The 17,692-nt window shown below is 38.7% G+C and overlaps 1 protein-coding gene across 1 annotated transcript; it reads right to left on the minus strand.

Moving 5' to 3' along the window:
* Positions 1-12,193: 12,193 nt before the first annotated feature.
* Positions 12,194-17,303, minus strand: LOC138617665 (G-protein coupled receptor 26-like). The gene is made up of 3 exons (XM_069692840.1): positions 16,220-17,303; positions 15,472-15,585; positions 12,194-14,582 (listed from the first exon to the last, which is right to left on the minus strand). The coding sequence occupies exons 1-3, from the start codon at positions 16,888-16,890 to the stop codon at positions 14,312-14,314; spliced, it is 1,056 nt and encodes a 351-aa protein (XP_069548941.1). The 5' UTR covers positions 16,891-17,303; the 3' UTR covers positions 12,194-14,311.
* Between the last annotated feature and the right edge of the window lie 389 nt (positions 17,304-17,692).

Consider the following 17,692-nt stretch of genomic DNA (forward strand, 5'->3'; position numbering starts at 1 on the left):
AAGTATGAGATAAAAAGAGAAGGAACATCCTGAAGGCTAATTTTTAGACTAGTGTTATGTTAGTGTCATGTTACCTGTTCACTACTGAGGTAATGCTAGAGTTCATTTAAATTCTGAACATTGATTATCTTTATTAGGCTACAGGTTTAATATAACTTTTCAAGTTTTTAATCTTCTTCTTCACGTTTAACAAACACACGCACACAATCCTATAACATTTACGTGTCTTTGAGCACAACACTGGAGGATAAACTTTATTTTTGGTGCTAATTTTTGGTTTTGATTGAATGCTGATAAGCAAGTTGAATCTTGTGCTTGAACTCACTTCAGCTTTTTTTTTGGTATTAAACCAAGACCATTCACCAAACCTCCCCAAAGTACTTCTGTAAATGATTTCTGAATATGTTCGTAATGTTAAACAACGCAAGTCCCTACTAAAATAAACCTGAAATACATAAAATAGTGATAAATTCAAGTAGAGTCCATTTTATACAGCTCAATATTGCAAATCACACATTACAGCATCACCCTCTCACCTAAGAGGAATAAAAATCAGACCAGCCTTGAGAAGTTACAGTCTGCACAACAACATTATAGACATATTGTAAACACATTCGAAGGATGTGATCTGGGAGAACGTCAAGCAACTTTGAGGTGCTGCCAAACAGATAGAACTTGAGTCACTTAATGCCGTTCAGCTGATATCTAGGTTGCATTACTTAAAGGAAGTAGTAACTTCAACTAAAAACATAGTTCAAGTCAGCATCTTTACCCCAAGACATGATCTTTCCCTAAACAAGTGTTTTTTGTGCCTAAACTAAACAAGAGGCTAATTTCGGAAACACTCCTGTGGGTTGGAGGACTTGTTTTGACGATGTAAAAATAAGTAGTGGGTAGAAAGAGGGAATCAGATTAATGTCCTACAATTTTGTTGTGACATCAGCATCAGTACTGAACACAGCAAATTACAGACATCAGGCACGATGATTAACTCTGTCAAATTAATCCCATTCTGACAGTTCATATTTATTCTGATTAACAGACCTGATTCTGAATCACTCATTACTGTAACGCAGATAATTATGGCCCTTTTTTTCAAAAAGGGCCATAATTATGAAATATTAGGACAGAGCATTATCGGTCATTAAATTTATTCTTAAAAGAAGAATTTTAATTTTTAATGCCATTGAAATGTTTACTTTAAAAGAAAAAGACTGGCAGAGAAGCAACATCCTTGTTTATTTGTCTCCATCTGCAGGCAACTCTTGTAGTGTAGCGATGTAATGATGCGGATGTGTCTACAATCAAAAACAGATCGCATTTGCCGTGCTTGGGAGACATGACGGGAAAACGTCACTGAATAATTAATGTTAGAGATAGATAGTAGAGATATGCAAAATATAATTGAATGGTTGTAAATTAATCGTCAACCATTTTGATGATTTATTAATAATTTGGAGTCTTTTTGTTAATGAAAAAATGCTTAAATTCTCTGACTTCAGCTTGTTCAATGTTAATGTTTTTGTCCTCCATGATAATAAACAATTTTATAATTGTGGGCATTTTTCACCATTTTTAGACATTGTAAAGACCACGCAGCTAATCAATTAATTAAAAAAAAAATTATTGACAGATTAATTGATAATGAAAATAATCCCTAGTTGCAGCTGTACTTGACAGACAAGTCTAGTTATTTGTTCACAATAACAGTAGGTGTGTTTGGCGCAGAGGAAAAACAACTTTTCAGGGGAGCAACCTCCCTCTGAGGTTCCATTTGTGCTAAAAAAAAATATGTGGACATGTGCACTGCATGTGGATTGAACATGTGACAAAACATCTATCTATTCAACTTTAAACTGTACTTCTGTTACAGTATATTGTTGCAGTCCCTGCTATTTGACATCATTGTCATTCTGCACGTGATCTCATATCTACTTGGAGGGACATATACTAAACATACTGGTAGGTTTAGGGGAGTGTTGTCAACGACGTGCGTGACTGTTGGACAACACTAGTGAGCGGCATAACCGACCTTTGCCGTCATGGTAACAACATGTTAACATTGTGACATTGTAGCAGTTTGGTTACGTTTAGCCACCAAGCCTTAGTCAGGTTTAGGAAAAGATCACAATTTGGGTGACAAAAAGTGCATTAGTTATGGAAGTTACGTTACTCACAATCCTTGTGTAAATTAACTTGTGTATTTAACTTGACAAAAACAAGGAAACATCGGCTTTTGTGTTCACACAGGACACAAATAACAGTCTCCTGGTTGAAAGTCCTGAGTTTGGACTATCCAACTACTCCCAACTTTCCTACTTACATTGTTGCTTTATAATATGTCACCTGATTTCCTTATTTGCTCCTGTGATAATTACTATAGCCACTACAGGTTGCTATTAATGTAACCTTCCAGCCTGTAGCTATAGGTGCAGTTTTCCCAGTAGGTTTATTTGGTCCCTACTAGCTCATATATTTGGGATAGATGGGTTGATGACAAAAGTTGAATAACAGTCAGATCAGGTGGAATATTTCACTTTGAAGGAATGTGGCATACACATACATGGCTTCAATGAAAAGCTGCAACAAGCGGATACCAGGAGTGATTTATATTTGAAATACTGTCAGACAACGTTGAATAATGTGTCCCAGGAGTAATTCCATATGCACAGCCAGGATTTCTCCCTAGATGACGTTGTTACTCGTCTGTCTCTGTATTATTCAAAGACAAAAACTGATTCCCATTTTCAAATGAAAACTCAGACATAGCAGGTGAAGTATATTTCTATCGTATAACATTTTAGGGGTATTTTTTTTAAACTTTTATTTACACTGAACAAACACAAACATCTTATCCTCTGTTGGATCAGCCATGTGTTGCAGAGGCATATGTTCTGACTGTGTATTTTGGAGCCGTTTCCTATGAGCACCCATGAGCACCAACACCAAGCATGTCTCATTTTACGCTTGCAGAGACAGAGTAGAAGAATAATAGAGCTAAATCTCTGTGTACTACTGGGCCTGAGCAGAGGCAATCCGTCATGGTTGAACTGTGCCGTCTTCAATTTCAGCGAGAGGAAACTCATCCTGCCATCTCATTTGATTGTACAATAGAGTGGCCCTCTAGTGGGACTCTGTTTTTTCATCTTGGTAAAATCATTCAGAAAAATGTTGCATTTTCCCATTTAACCTTGTCATTGTTACAAAGAAATACACCCATACAATACTGCACAAATGACAATGTGCACAGGGTAACACAAACACACACACAGAGACATGTCTTTTGACATTCAATATTACAACAAACCCTAGCACAGCAGTTTAAACCGATACAGAAACACGAGTAGTGAGGCAAACCAGCGTAAAGTTTTTTATTCCTCTAATTAAGATGTGTTTTGTGTGCGTTTATGTCTGCATGTGTGTAAGGCACCTCACTATCTGCAAATATCATTGTCTATATTCATTCTGCAACTGTCATTAGAGCCGCTGTGCTCGTTCACCTCTGACTCATTCATTGCATTCATCACGAATAATTATGTGAAACTTAAAATGCAATGATAATTGCTTTTGTAATGTGATAATATGATGAATAATGATTCATATCTGTGTGAAATAAGAATCTTGGTTGTTTCTGCTATTGATAAATACATACATACATTTAAAAACTGAGCAATATCAAAATGTCCACTTATATAAAAGAGGCCCTTTATGTGCAAATGACTTCAAAAGGTCCAGTACCTTAATGAAAAATCTTGTCGGACACGTAATTTCCAATTATACAATTGTGCAATTTAAAAAAAAAATGGCAAAAAATGACTTCACTTGAACATAATACAGATGGCTTATTATTCAATTATAAAAGTTGGCCTGACATGGAAAAGACATCCTTGATCCTGCTGTCTGATTGGTTTATTTGATGTAACATTGTAATTGGTCTAGTTGATCCCGCTGTCTAATTGGTTTATCTAATCTAGTATTGTAATAGACTATTTGAGCCCACTGTGTGATTGGTCTATTTGATCTAGCATTCAAATTGGTCTATGTCATCCCGCTGTGTGATTGGTTAATTAAAATGTTCATCAAGTCAAGATCAGCCTTCTTGCTCATTTGGTAAAATAATCAAATCTGGTCACAAGATAAATCAAAAAAACTAAATTGACTTGGACATTGCTAATTTTTTGTTAAAGGGATAATCTGTTGTTTGATGAATAACATAATTTGTTGTTAAATGCACAATATTTACATAAAAATAATTTGGGCATGTAATTTCTTATGTGCGAGTGTGGATATACACACACACACACACACACACACACACACACACACACACACACACACACACACACACACACACACACACACACACACACACACACACACACGCAGTGTATATATAAATCACAGCAGAAACTGAAGCTGAATGTCATTTGGACCCCCCCCCCCCTCCCTCCCCTCCCCCCACCTTCTAATGTCTATAACACGGTTCCACCCTTGCTTACGTTGATATTTATGCTTTGTCTCTTTTTTGCCTGGTTAAATTTTTTTTTAAATCAAGTTGGATCTTTCCCGTTCAAATGCTATCAAACAGCTGTCATTTCTTTCGCCTTTTTAGTGAGAAATGTGGCCAGCGGAGCAGTAGAAATGGATAAAGGAGCCTTCATAGTTCGCAGCAGGTGATGATGTTTCCTTTCTGTCAGGTTAATGTCATACCAGCTGTTATTCTCTTTCCTGTTCACTTCCCTCTCTCGACACATCCAAACAAACATGCTCACACGTGCTTGCTAATGGATGTTCGCTGCTGTCAGTGTTAATGTTGCTTAATTGAGTGAAGGCTGTATGTGTGCGTGTACAGTACGTGTTAGTGAATATATGTGATGCTGTCCAAAGAGAGGTGAAGTATTTAGCATAAAACAGACAAACACACACGCTATTAATATTAACCTAGAATTTGTCCACGACAACAGTAGGCACTGCAAAAGTCACACCTACAGTTTACAGTTTGCTTGACCAGCATGTGTTTGCTCTGTGGGGGGGAAACTGGCACTGGCAAAAACTAACTTTTGACACACAAATCTGTTTTCAGTTTTTGGACTGTTTAGACTGTTTTTGGTGACATTGCTATTATTTGAACATTTATTATAATGAAACCATGTGAGAAGTTAAGAGTAAAAAAAAAAAAAAAAAAAAAAAAAAAATCCTTATTTGGCAGAGCTGTTAAAATGTGACCCTGACTACACACTGGTGTTTGTAAGACGTCAGCAGACTAAAAGGTTAGAAACCACCGATCTAATCTCGAACAATGTGTTGTATTTTAAAAGCGTGTTATCATCCTTTGTGTCAAATCTTCATTGTAAAGTAACAAAGCAGTCAAATAAATGTAGTTGAGTACAAGGTGCAATATTGCCACCTGAGATAGTGAAGGGGAAGTTGACAGTAACATCAGATAAAGTAAAATAGCCTACCTCAAAACTGTATGCACAGTACTTGAGAAAAGCGCTGTAAATCGACATAACCGCCTTGCATCATTTCTTGATAACAATGTGGAAAAAAAAAAAAAAAAAAAAAAAAATCAAACTATCGTTTCAACAAATGGTTGAGTAGTGAGGAATTAGGGTTCCATCCTATTTCTCCTCAGGTCACCATTTCACTTGTCCGTACTTCTGCTTTTGCGTCATAGAAATTACAAGAAGGTCCTCTGCATTTTCAGATCTCCCTTGGTCATTGTTGTCAAGTATTTTTCAGTTGAACGTTATTCTCCTTTTCACAGCTTGTGTGTTCATTTGACCTCTGTGAGAGAGTCGTATTCCTGTGTAACCACAGTTCTCTAGAAAGTGGCTCCATTGTCTCCAGATCTTTTCACTCGCTAAGGTCTCTCCTAATAAAATGACTTGATGGATTTTCCCTAACCCGTGGGCTCTTAGCTGGCAGAAACAATAATTGCGTAGATCAGTTTTGTTCTCTGTTCTTCTGATAGATTCCCAATCCCTCCCACTGGGTTTTCTCAGTCCCTTATAAATGACATCCTCCTTACATTTCTCTTTTAGATTTCCTCTGTGGTCGAGCGTATTGACTGAGTGGAACGAGGCAGGACAAAAAACATACATGGTCAGCGAGCGACCGTCGCATCCTGCTGCATTTGAATAACACCCTCTCCTTATTATTCACATTGTGCCACTCAGCATCAGTGGATATTCTGTTTTTTTTTTCTGGCATGTTACTGTGAACGCTATCTGTTAAAATAAAACACAACAATGAGTGGTGTCTTCACTCATGCTTTTGCTTTAACCTTCTGAGCTCTAACTTCCCGTTAAAAAAGGATATGTCCTCCGCGTGTCAGTTTGGATGTGCCCCTCTTTGGTCTCAATTATTGTCTGATGGGATTTTTTTTTTTTTTTAATGGTACCTCATGTCAGACTGGGTCTTTTTGGCACATTTTTATCACACACAGCTATCACTGCAGCTGACAGCAAGGTAATGAAAAAGGTGGAAATACCTGTCAAATGCATTTCATAGCATCAACTCAGCCTGAGGTTTATCTGATGGATTTGTAGCACAATGACACAAGGCAAAGACACAATGGTGTGTATATTCGATATTGCGCAAGTAAGTAAATTTGCTTCAAATGAATATGTGACTGAAAACAACAGTTTTCACGTAATTACATCAGTGAAGTGCCACTGTCTCACTAATTACCTTAATCATTGCAAGTGACAAATAAAGCAAAGGACTTTCAAGAAAGTTGTGTGAAAGAAATAGATCCCATTTGAAATGATTTACTGTCCAGTCAGGTTAATGAATTTCAGCAAGTTTGAAGTCTGCATGCGGCGCTCCATCGGTGAAGTAGGAGGCATCCGTCTGAATATGTGCCTTGTATACTGTGTAGGACTGGTAAACATGGGCAGCATGCTAACTGGAGACATGATGGTCAGCTAAGATTCAGAGAGCCAGACAGCATTTGTTGCACTGAGGCTGAGACCAGTTTGTTAAAATCGGACTTAAAGAGGATGAAAGAAAGTGTTCGGCTGCAGCTGTGTTATAGCTGATGTTGTTGCAGTATCTCGGCCACTTTATATTACATGCAGAAGCTGTTGCTATAGGACAAACGGATTTAGTTTTACTGCCGATGGATATCTCACAAAACTGGTATCACCAATCTATAGTCTGTAGTGCATTTATTCTTCCTTTTGTAAGATGTATGCTACAGCAGAATATTTATCTTTCTGCCACCCACACATGCCCCGCACACACTGACTTAGATAAATTAAATAATGGAGCTCTTTTTCTTACGAGACCTATTTTAACAGGAAAACGTATACATGGAATTAATACAAAGGAGATCATTTCCAGTCTTACTTGATTTTGTATGATATTTCCATCTAGGTAACCTTAAAAAGAGAATTCACTTAATAAACCAGTTTAAATATTGTGTTTTGCCGGGTTTCAATTATTTGACATTAATCAAAAGTTTCACTGAAAGCCATCTGCTGAACATCCAAATCGCACAGTCGCCTAAACTTTCTCCAGTTATTGTATCTTCTGATCATTAAGCAGATGGTTGGAAATGACTCACTTTGAAGACTGAGGCCACATACATCATCCTCTCATTAACTGTCAACAGTGAAGGTCTCGGAGCAGCTGGCACAGTTAAAGCAAACTATTACCATATCCACACAACCCCTGGTAAAAGAGACCATGCAAGATAACACGGACTACTCTGGAGTATTCTTTAAAAAGGACTCCGGGTACCTGTAGCAAACATTTGTATGTAAATAGATTCATTCATTATTTGCATGCATATAAAAGCCTTGTGGTTACATCTAAACTTGTCTGCCGTCTTGTCTTGAATTTTGAATAAGAATGAAAAATAATTTGGAGCATCTTTTACGCCCTAATCTATTTTTAAGCTTGAAGTGCAGAAGAACTCCCTCCTCTGGAGTTTTCTATTTGATTCAAGGCAGCATTACTCAGCTGTGGGTGTGACTCAGACATGAAGAAGCTGCAGGAGAAGGGACTCCGTGTTTGCAATTTGTAATGTGCTGCTACTGAGCTTCATCTTTCTTTAACATACATATGTGTGTGTCTTTCTTTTCCCATATTTTCTTTTCTATTGCATCAAATTTGAGAAATTTACAATTAAAACAGCAACCACATTTGTAGAAGACTATATCCAATCATGAATAAACAATAAAACAGGGCTTCACAGCAATAACTTGTAGCTATAATATTGCTGAGTAGATTACAGTTACTTTTGTCCAAAATGAGGTACATTTAGTGCAATATGATTATATAAACAAAAGTGAAATATTTTATCGTTATTATATATATATATTTTTCAACCTAACGAAACCCCATTCAGGGATTTAGATTTTTAGCGATGCGCATACTAATATAGTTTGATTGGTCTTCCTCTTTAGTCCAGACAATAGAATGTTTATAAAAGTGGATGTAGTCTCCTGGTCTGAAAAGTGAAGCCAATGCAGAAGTGCCTTAAAGTGCAATACCAATGAGGGCCGCTAGGGGCTGGCTTAAAAAAAAAAAAAAAAAAAAAAAAACATCTGGCTCCAAAGGACTTCTGTTCAAAAAGCATCAACTTCTCTCGTGAAATACAAAAGTAGATACATTCTTTACACAAGTCATTATGGTGTCATTAGCTAAATTCACTCACTTTAATCAGTGTTGTGGTTGTCCAGTTTAAAATAATTCCATAATTACTTTTGATATTAGGGCCCTAAAGAGAGCTATGTTTTGGGGTGTGACTGGTTTGATTGACGTACCTGGGGTGCTGTCCGGTTACCTGTTGCAGGTGGGTGGCCGTAGTGTCCTTTTTAGTCCTGTCAGGATTCCTGTTTTCCTCCGTTTTACCCCCGATCACCTCTCCTCCTGTGTCCCCTCATTCCCACGTCTGCTTGTGTTCTGTGTCCTCCTCTCCTCACCTCCATTGGCCACGTCCCTCACCGGTCCCAGCAGCTGCAGCCACTCACCCCAGATCACCACCTGCAGGTGTGCTGGATTTCCCTGATCACCTCCCCGGACTATATGTACCCTGCCCCTGCACTCTTCTGGTTGTCGGTGCATTACAACTACTACTACTACTACTAGCAACAGCTAGAAGACGGCGAGTTATTGCGAGTGCAAGTTGTTCCCCGCAAGGACCGCCAGTCACCCTAAATATGGTCACTTCTGGTTAACCTTTTAAAAACACACCTAATTTTTTAGGCCTCTGCTCGAAAATTGCATACCAATCATAAAAATAGTATATCTCTGCAACCACAATAAAAAAATAATTAAAAAAAAATATTTGTAATAATAAAGGGAACACTTGTGAGATTTGTTCAGATGTGTAAATATCAGTATATATGTCCATATTTTAATAATAGCTTTGCTAAGTCCTCTCCCTGGCCCCCAATTGGGCTATGGCTTAAAGGGTTAAAAAAGAGAAGAAAAAAGATGGTGATGGGTAAAAGGCCAGACTCACAAAACAATGGCTGACGTAATGGTGTTTGCCACTTGGACCAGCCAAAAATATTTCAACGATTGAATTACAAACACTAATCCTCAGCTGATTATACCTGATGACTTTGATGATACCCTGACTCCCCTCTAGCGCCACCATGAGGTTAACATTGTTGGTATGTACAAGAACTGCCAATAAATTTACTGTAATAGTATCCAGAGTTCGAATCCTAATCATTTTTCTGACTCTCTGGCTTTTCATAAGGGTGGACATTTGTGTTCCAGAAGGAAATGTTGCAACAACTATTGGATAGATTACAGCACAATTTGAGGCTGGTCTCTGTGGACTTTGGTGATTTCTTGACTATTTATGTTGGACCATTGTTGATTTTGTCTCAAAACTTAAACACGCAGATATACAAACACACACGGGCATGGTCACAAGCAGAGTACATGTTTACAACTAAACAGATGGCTGCAACTTTACACACTTGTAATGATATCAATATAATATACACATGACATTTGTGGTTGCAGACCTTGTCCTTATGGTGGATTACAAATGACATACAAATTAAAAATCTTTGCAGCTCAATGATGTTGTCAAGTGAAAAACTTCCAAATTTGGTTTTGTTGATCTTAATGAGTCTAGTTGGACTGAGTCATCTCTTTTTTTGAATTCGCACAATAATGCTCATTAATCATTTTCCAAATGTTCTAATCTAAATGGTTAAAATCTATGCCGTTTTGTCTTAAGTCGTTGAGGACACTGAAAACTGCATATTAGATGTTGTTTTCACTTGTGGCCAATAATACTCTTTAAACATCAGTGCAAATGCCTTTGAGACAAAAAACAAACAAAAAAAAAAGGTAGCCAACAGCAAAAACAAATACAGCATTCCTGGACAGAAATAGATGGCCTTTTTTCATTAGTGCAGGCTGTTTGCTTAAAGGCTTGGGGAATACGATGACATTTTTGTCCAACATTCCCATGATTCATATTATATGCCAGTAATCGGTCGAGTAGGTTCACTGCAAGTTCTGGATAAGCTGCTGTTTTCAGAAAACATAGAGGTTGAGGGCAAAGAAAACCAGCAACTGAGAGTAAGTGAGACAATAAGACGTAATGGAAAGCCACATCTACATTATTCATTACTGCTACATGTTACATTTCCTGTGATCCAGTTATTTGTGATGTTTAAACACCTACTGATGTGCAACACCTGCTATGTATTTCTATGATTAATGAGCTAAACTGAGGGAGCGTACAGTGGAACACATTGTTTACTCTTTTGTTTGAATTGAGAAATTAAATAGATCAATCAGTGAAGTTTTCTCAGTCTGCGGCGGATGAGTCATTATTTATTCAGTTCAGTGTTGCTGCCATGCTGATTAAAAGAAGTTGCTGTACACGGGTAACTCCGGTTACACTGGAGGTTTCCCACAATTTGACAGCCAATTTATTTTACTGAAATCATTTAAAAATATACACATATGACATGTAATGAGCTCTTGCTGCTCTTTGCTTCTTAAATTGCCATGACTGAAATGTTAGCTCTGTGAAATTTCAGTATATTTACAGGTACGGTCTAGCCAGGCTGTTTATGTATGTCTTTCAAATGTAGTCTAACGTTTTGTTTCTAAACTGACTCGGCTGTGTGCTTTATGCCACATTTGGACATGTTGTAGTGGGCCAGATTCTATGTGTGACACAAGGGATTTTTTTTGGCTTGCTCAATAAAAAAAAAAAAAATTAGATGACATTGTAGAGATGGTGGTGTGTAATTTAAGAGACTGGATGAAATCCATATAGCAAATGGTGAAGTATACAAATTTCTGCATTTAAAGTTCACATAACTCAACAAATACTTTGCATCTGAAATCATCAGGGAGACATTTTACTTCATGCCGTCAGAGATGTCGCTTTGCGTGAACAGATTTGACTTTGTGCGACTGGGAGAACCTCTTGTCACTTGACATTGGGGTGCCAGGAAGTCAGCCAGTTTACTCATCTTTGTTTCCTTCCTCCTCTGCTTTCTTGTACTTCCTACGCACTGCAGCTTAATCACAAGGCATGTACACAGAGTTTTGTGTATGGCAGGTTTGTGTCTGCCTCTCACCCACTCACTGAGTCTCCCAGAGAGATATGGTACATGCACACCTCCAGACTGGGGATCTTTCCAAACTTTCTGAATGCTTCCCACTAATTGCCTTTGGTTAGTATAATCTACAGTGACATGGTAAATACAGTTTTTACCCCACTGGGTAAATAAAAACAAATCACTTTAACTAATGATATGTCATGATTGTTTCATATTTGATTTAATCCGGTTTAGAGTGAAGTTGAGGATGGATGATACAGATGAACAGACTCGTTCAGTATTCCCACAGCTGCCTGAACTTGAAGTAATGCCTACCTTCGGCTCTTTCTTTTGGCTCCTATTATTCTTTTCCCACTCCTTCTCACAGCTCCGCAATTAAGACAGCCTTTAACTTGCAGTCCCGATGCTTTTGTACGAAGTCTTTGTTCTGCTGCCACATCAGCAGCAGCAGTGGTGGGAGGGACACATCCTAAATGATTTTTCAAATTAATTATTCTTTCTCCTTGACTAAATCAGCGTGGGAGAATAAAGGTGCTGGCAGAGTTGTGCTGTGGCAAAGAATTGTTCAAGTAAAAATTGTCTGAATTCGTAATGCATCATTTCAAGACATATAGCCATGACTGCAGATATTAATATATGTTTAAGAAAAAACTTGGTGAGGGTTTAAAATGTCAAAATGCACAGCATTTATTTTATTATAATCACAGACGTATTTAGCAAAAATCCCACACAGTTTTGACAAAAATAAATAGATTTTTTTTTTTTTTTGCCTTTTAAAGGCGTAATACTGTCACAGTAAAGTAAAAACACAACATCCTTTTTTATCAGTGTTGTCAAAATGATTCATTTCTACAACTCAGATGTCACACAGCCACTCATGTGACATTAGCTGGAATGTTAATTAGACAGTACTGAATAGTTGCTACCACATTCAAATAATATTTGACCCTGCTTTGCCTGATGCAACAAAACAATGATGTGGTAATACAAAGTAAAGACTACTTAAAACAACAAACTGCTGAACAGGCTTTATAATCACACTTAATTGTAGCACAAAATACTGATAAAATGACGGGGTGTGAAAGGTTTCCTCTGTTGTGTTTTGATAAAATCAGAGTTCATAGTCTAAAAGGCACTTTACAAGTCAGGCCTCACAGTTACAATACAATTTCAATAAAACCATCCGTGTGGCTGTACTGCCAAAATGTTCACATTTCAAATCATTAAATGAACACATATGGTACTTTATCTAGCTGGATAATCATCACTGAGGTCAAAGGTGATGCTTAATTTTAATCAAGACTTGCAGCCATTCAGTTTGGGTAACACACATTATGTTTAAAAGCCCAATCAGTGTCCTCTATTGATCATATAAACCCAGTATCACAGAAAAGCGTGAAATAGACACCCCTGTCCACTACAGCAAACTGTGAGATGGCCACACTTTGGGCCGTCTAGGCATGAAAGTTGCATGTTTTGTACGTATATGTCATGTGATGTGACCAAGGTCCCGCAACAGAGTTTTGAGACCAAGTACTAAGGATTTTTTTTTTTGCAGTATTAGAAGGTAGGTGAAATTAGTCACAGAATGCCAGGCAGGACAATGAGGTTCAAATTCAGGAGCTAACAACATTTTTCTTTAGGTGATTTTTTTTGTTCCCTAACACCCAACCCTGTTTTTTTTCCCGAACCCCCATCATGTGATTATTTAGTAACCCCAACAATGTGAATTTGCAAAAAGTTTCATTTTCATTTTCCTGTAAATCACATGGCTCAAAGCATGTAGTAGGGATCATTTTAGTCAACTACAGGAAACAATGTAACTTTCATGCCGAGACAGCTCAAAGTGTGGCCATCTCAAGTGTTCTTTAGTGGACGGTCATGTCTATTTCATGCTTTGCCTTACCCTATACAGGGTTGATCATATAACTTATATATATATACCAGTTTGAGGTAATGAAAATACTCTTGTATAGCAGACTCCTGTTATGAACTCGGGTAATGGGCCGACACTCTTTCTCACATGTGCACTGCAGTAATTAACTAATTCGTCATCATAATGTTGCTCTCCATGTTTCACAGGCTATTTGACACAAATTTACCAGAATGCTACAAAACTATCTCATTCGAAACAGTCACTCTGTGCAGGAAAAAGACACTCGTATACACTCGTATTGAATACTTAATGCAATTACAACTGACATACACAACCTACAAAAGTGGCTGGCCTTTTCTTTTTTCAAGGATAAGGCGAGTGATATTCTACATTTTTCAATACACTAAGCCTCTTGACAGTAAACAAATAACTATTACAAATTCAAACCATATAACACTGGGTGACATGCTACGTTGTTACCATGAACATGTAATGTATTTTGACACAGTCCTGCTGCTCTTAATATTTACCAGTGCACCAGGCCAGCGGCTCAAAGTGGTCACCCACAAATGCAGTTTTGCATTTAGGAACGTGTAAAAAAACAAAACAACAACAACAAAAACAACTGGCTGTTTAAAGAAAATATTTAGCTTTAGCCACAAAAAAAAAAGAGAAAATGTTTATTTATGACCTACTGTATTTTCATGTATTATTTATTCAGCAGGAAGAATTGATAATTCAGCTGAGTGCGACAGAAAGGCTGGAAAAGTCAGAGAGTATGTAGATATGGAGAAACACATTGTTGGATTGGTCTTGGAATTTGTTGACATGAAAAGAAAAAAATACAGAATATCACCAGCCGTGTCTTTCAGCATGACCTTCACTGCGGCTTGTTGGTTGGTGGTTGGATGTGGTTGGTTGTGTTGGAGTTGTTGTCACTCCTCCTTGCGTTGTTCTCTGTCCTGAGTGAGGAGGAGTTGAGTGTACTCCTCTTGAGGACTTTGTTCGCCAGAAGGCTGTAGGTCTTCCTGTACTGATGACGCAGCAGTGAGTAGACAAATGGGTCGCTTGCTGCCTTGCTATAGGCCAAGCATTTAGACAGCACGCCCCAGTGAGGGTTTATGGGCCCTGGAGAGAAGAGCTCTACAATTCTACCTCAAATAAAGCAACAAAAAAAAGAGAAGAAAAGTCACGCAGGATCCATGGGAAAAGTGCAGCTATTTCTGAGATCAGTGTATCTGGGGTGGAAGATTGATTCTTGATGTTCTGGGTTTTGTACCCTCATGGTTGAAATGCACTTATTGTAAGTCGCTTTGGATAAAAGCGTCAGCTAAATGAAATGTAAAAGATGTCTAAATCATGTAATAATCCTCCCTGAGTGCTGTAATATTGTGAAAATGTCATCATTTCACTTCACTGAAACGTCATCACTGTGTTGGGGAATTTTAAATGATGGGTGTCATCATGATTCTGGGCTTCTTGCTGATTACACTTATTTACGATAAATCTGGTGCACTCACTTTGTGTCCAAATACAGACAAGACAAAGTATAAACCAGCAAGAGCTCTGTTTTGTTTTTGAAAAATCGGTGACATGGATTAATAATGTTTGTCGATCACATTTATAATCTATCATAAATTCTGGCACTATGAACATGAAACAGTTAAATGGTAAAAATGTTAGCAGATAACAAGACAGCACTGCAAATAATTGTCACCATCTGTATATATACCCACATTAGCAGCCACAGATAAGTGAAAATTGAATCACTGTTAAATAGGTTCATTCTCAGGAGCTAAATGAGGAAGATAATTTAATACACAGTGTAAGTATTTTTGAATCAGCTAAGCAAAGACAAAATGTGCAGAGTTCGAGTGCAGTTTAATGGTCTATCTCTGACGCTGTGAAAATTAATTTTTAATCCTATGATTAAAAAAACCAGAAAAAGTCTGGCATGTTTGGATGGAACTGTACAAGCGAACACGTCACGCATATGCACCCCCAACACAAACCCATGTACAATATCAGCTCTCTGCTCACCTTGTAATGACATAAGGCGTGAAGCACATCACAAATGTGCCAATGAATGTACTGATCTTCTTGGTGGCCCGCTGCCTCCTCCGCTTCTGCTCATCCAAGCATTTCTGGCGTACACTGTCAAAGCACACAGGTACCATTATCTACCCAGGAGGCATGATCAGAGGCATGCAGACATAATGAAGCAGTCCAACGAGAAAACATGTGGGATGGACTTGAGGAAAGCAGTGAACTGTGAGCTGTTGTCTCTTATGATTTGGAGAATCTCAGACTGTAAAAACATCAATTATGTAAATAAAGAGAAACTCAAACTTTAATTGTTTGACTAGAAAACAAAATTGCTTATTTTGTCCAACCGGCTATCCAAACTTCAAATAAATTACATCTTATTTAAAATAATTTCAAACAGATAAAAGCAACAAATACTTCTTTGCAGTTTTTATGAAATTTGATTATTAAAACTGATGGCTTTTCTGTCCATCAACACATTATTGGCAGCTTCAGCACTGATTGCGAGACAACACAAATAAAATCTTGTTATTTCTCTTCATAAACACACTTAGGTGCAGCTTTACTGGCACAATCACTAGCTAGTTTTAACCTTCATTGGCGCATTGCCACTGGATCAAAAGGATCCTTCTGAAATAGCCTAGAAAGTGAGGGAGTGAAAAACGAGAGGGAACCGACACATACATTTAAGTGACAGATAAATGAACCGAAAGGACAAATAGATTGAATGCTGGTTGTTTACCTGGGGAGAATATCCACAAGAAGCACCAACGTCTGCATTGTAATCACGTCGATGCGCTTACAGTGAAACCTTGCAACTTTCAGCACTTTCAGATACGTTACACACAGCACGATCAGCGTGAGGAGGAAAGTGAGGGAGTGCAAAGCCACGGTGAAAACGATGAACTGTGTCCCGGCTCCCTTCGCCCTGGCATTGCAGAGAGTGCACGATGCGTAGATGTGGTGGTAGCCGACCCAGGAGCGGCAGGTGGCCACTGTGGAGAAGCAAAGTGAATGAATCCACGTGTATCCGAGCGCTATAACTGCATCCCGGTGCCGTATTCTCGAGTGGTAGCTCAGCGGGAACACCACCGCCACCCATCTATCGATACTGAGGGCTGCCATGCTGAGCATAGAGTTTGTGGTGAGAAAAGTGTCGAGGAAACCCACAATTTGGCAGAAGACGCTGCCCCCGGGGTGGCCCGTGGTGATGAGCCCGACCAGAGTTAGTGGCATGTTGGACACGCTTAGCAACAGGTTGCAAAACGTCAAGTTGAGAATAAAAAGACCGGGCACCTGTTTGCGGATCTCCGGGTTGTACAGAAAGCAGATCAGCACCACAACGTTGGACAGCAGCGACACGACAATGATTCCCACAACCAACACAGACGCAACAATGTCCGCTGCGTCCATGGTGCCTCCTCTCAAATATCCAGACTTTTGAAGAGTGCATCCACAGTCCTGTTGCAAACTGTCATCGTGAGTTGCAGTCACAACGTATGTGAGTCCAATACATTGCCATGCTTTCCCTCCCCAGGATCCAAATGCCTTCAATAAACCATGCGATCCCTACAACAGCGTCGACGACTAGGTCGTAGGGAATTCACACAGCGAATGCTCACCTGACTTCTGAGGGAATTTGGGAGTCTGTTTCATGGGAATGGGGTCACAGCAGGAGGCTTGTTCTCTTGAGGCGCTGCGGTAGTTTTTCTCTGGTCATGCCACTGCTCTCACAGCTTAGGGGTCTCTTGCTGCGCAATTGCGCACTGACATGACGGACAGCTTTGAAAAGGACAGAAAAGTACTTCAAGCTTTCGCTGCTCATTGCCTATTGTCTCCTCTGTCGGAGTCTGAGGAACGTCGGTGCACCCCCGTTCAAAAATAGATTTTTAGTGTAAAAATAGAAGCACGACGCACGATTGCGTGGCTGGTGGTAAGGCTGATGTCATGAGCGTCACGTTGAACTCGGCAGCTTGAGATGTTTTGCGCAAAAACGTAGATGAAGTTCTTGAATATTAAAATCGTACAGTGTAATTTGTCAATTCAATATTTTGCGAGACCGTGTGATTAGATGGAATGACATCACCACCGTGACTTTTTTTTTTTTTTTTTTTTTTAAATGTCTCAGCAGCAAACACTTAGCCTACTTTTTAATCTGTAATATGAGACCAGAGCCTTCTGCAGAGTTCAAAGCCTTAAATTGCAGTTCAAGGGG

Source organism: Brachyistius frenatus, unplaced genomic scaffold (genome assembly GCF_029030835.1).
Source record: "Brachyistius frenatus isolate BFR_SWC_R1_liver_20210118 unplaced genomic scaffold, ASM2903083v1 Contig_13, whole genome shotgun sequence".
NCBI lineage: Eukaryota > Metazoa > Chordata > Actinopteri > Embiotocidae > Brachyistius > Brachyistius frenatus.

Excerpts from the sequence above, each read along its gene's own strand:
- LOC138617665 (XM_069692840.1), bottom strand. The coding sequence starts at position 16,890 with ATGGACGCAGCGGACATTGTTGCGTCTGTGTTGGTTGTGGGAATCATT. Across the intron at positions 15,586-16,219 it reads CTTGTGGATATTCTCCCCAG|TGTACGCCAGAAATGCTTGG; the intron begins GTAAACAACCAG and ends GTGCTTTGACAG. Across the intron at positions 14,583-15,471 it reads ACGCCTTATGTCATTACAAG|AATTGTAGAGCTCTTCTCTC; the intron begins GTGAGCAGAGAG and ends TATTTGAGGTAG.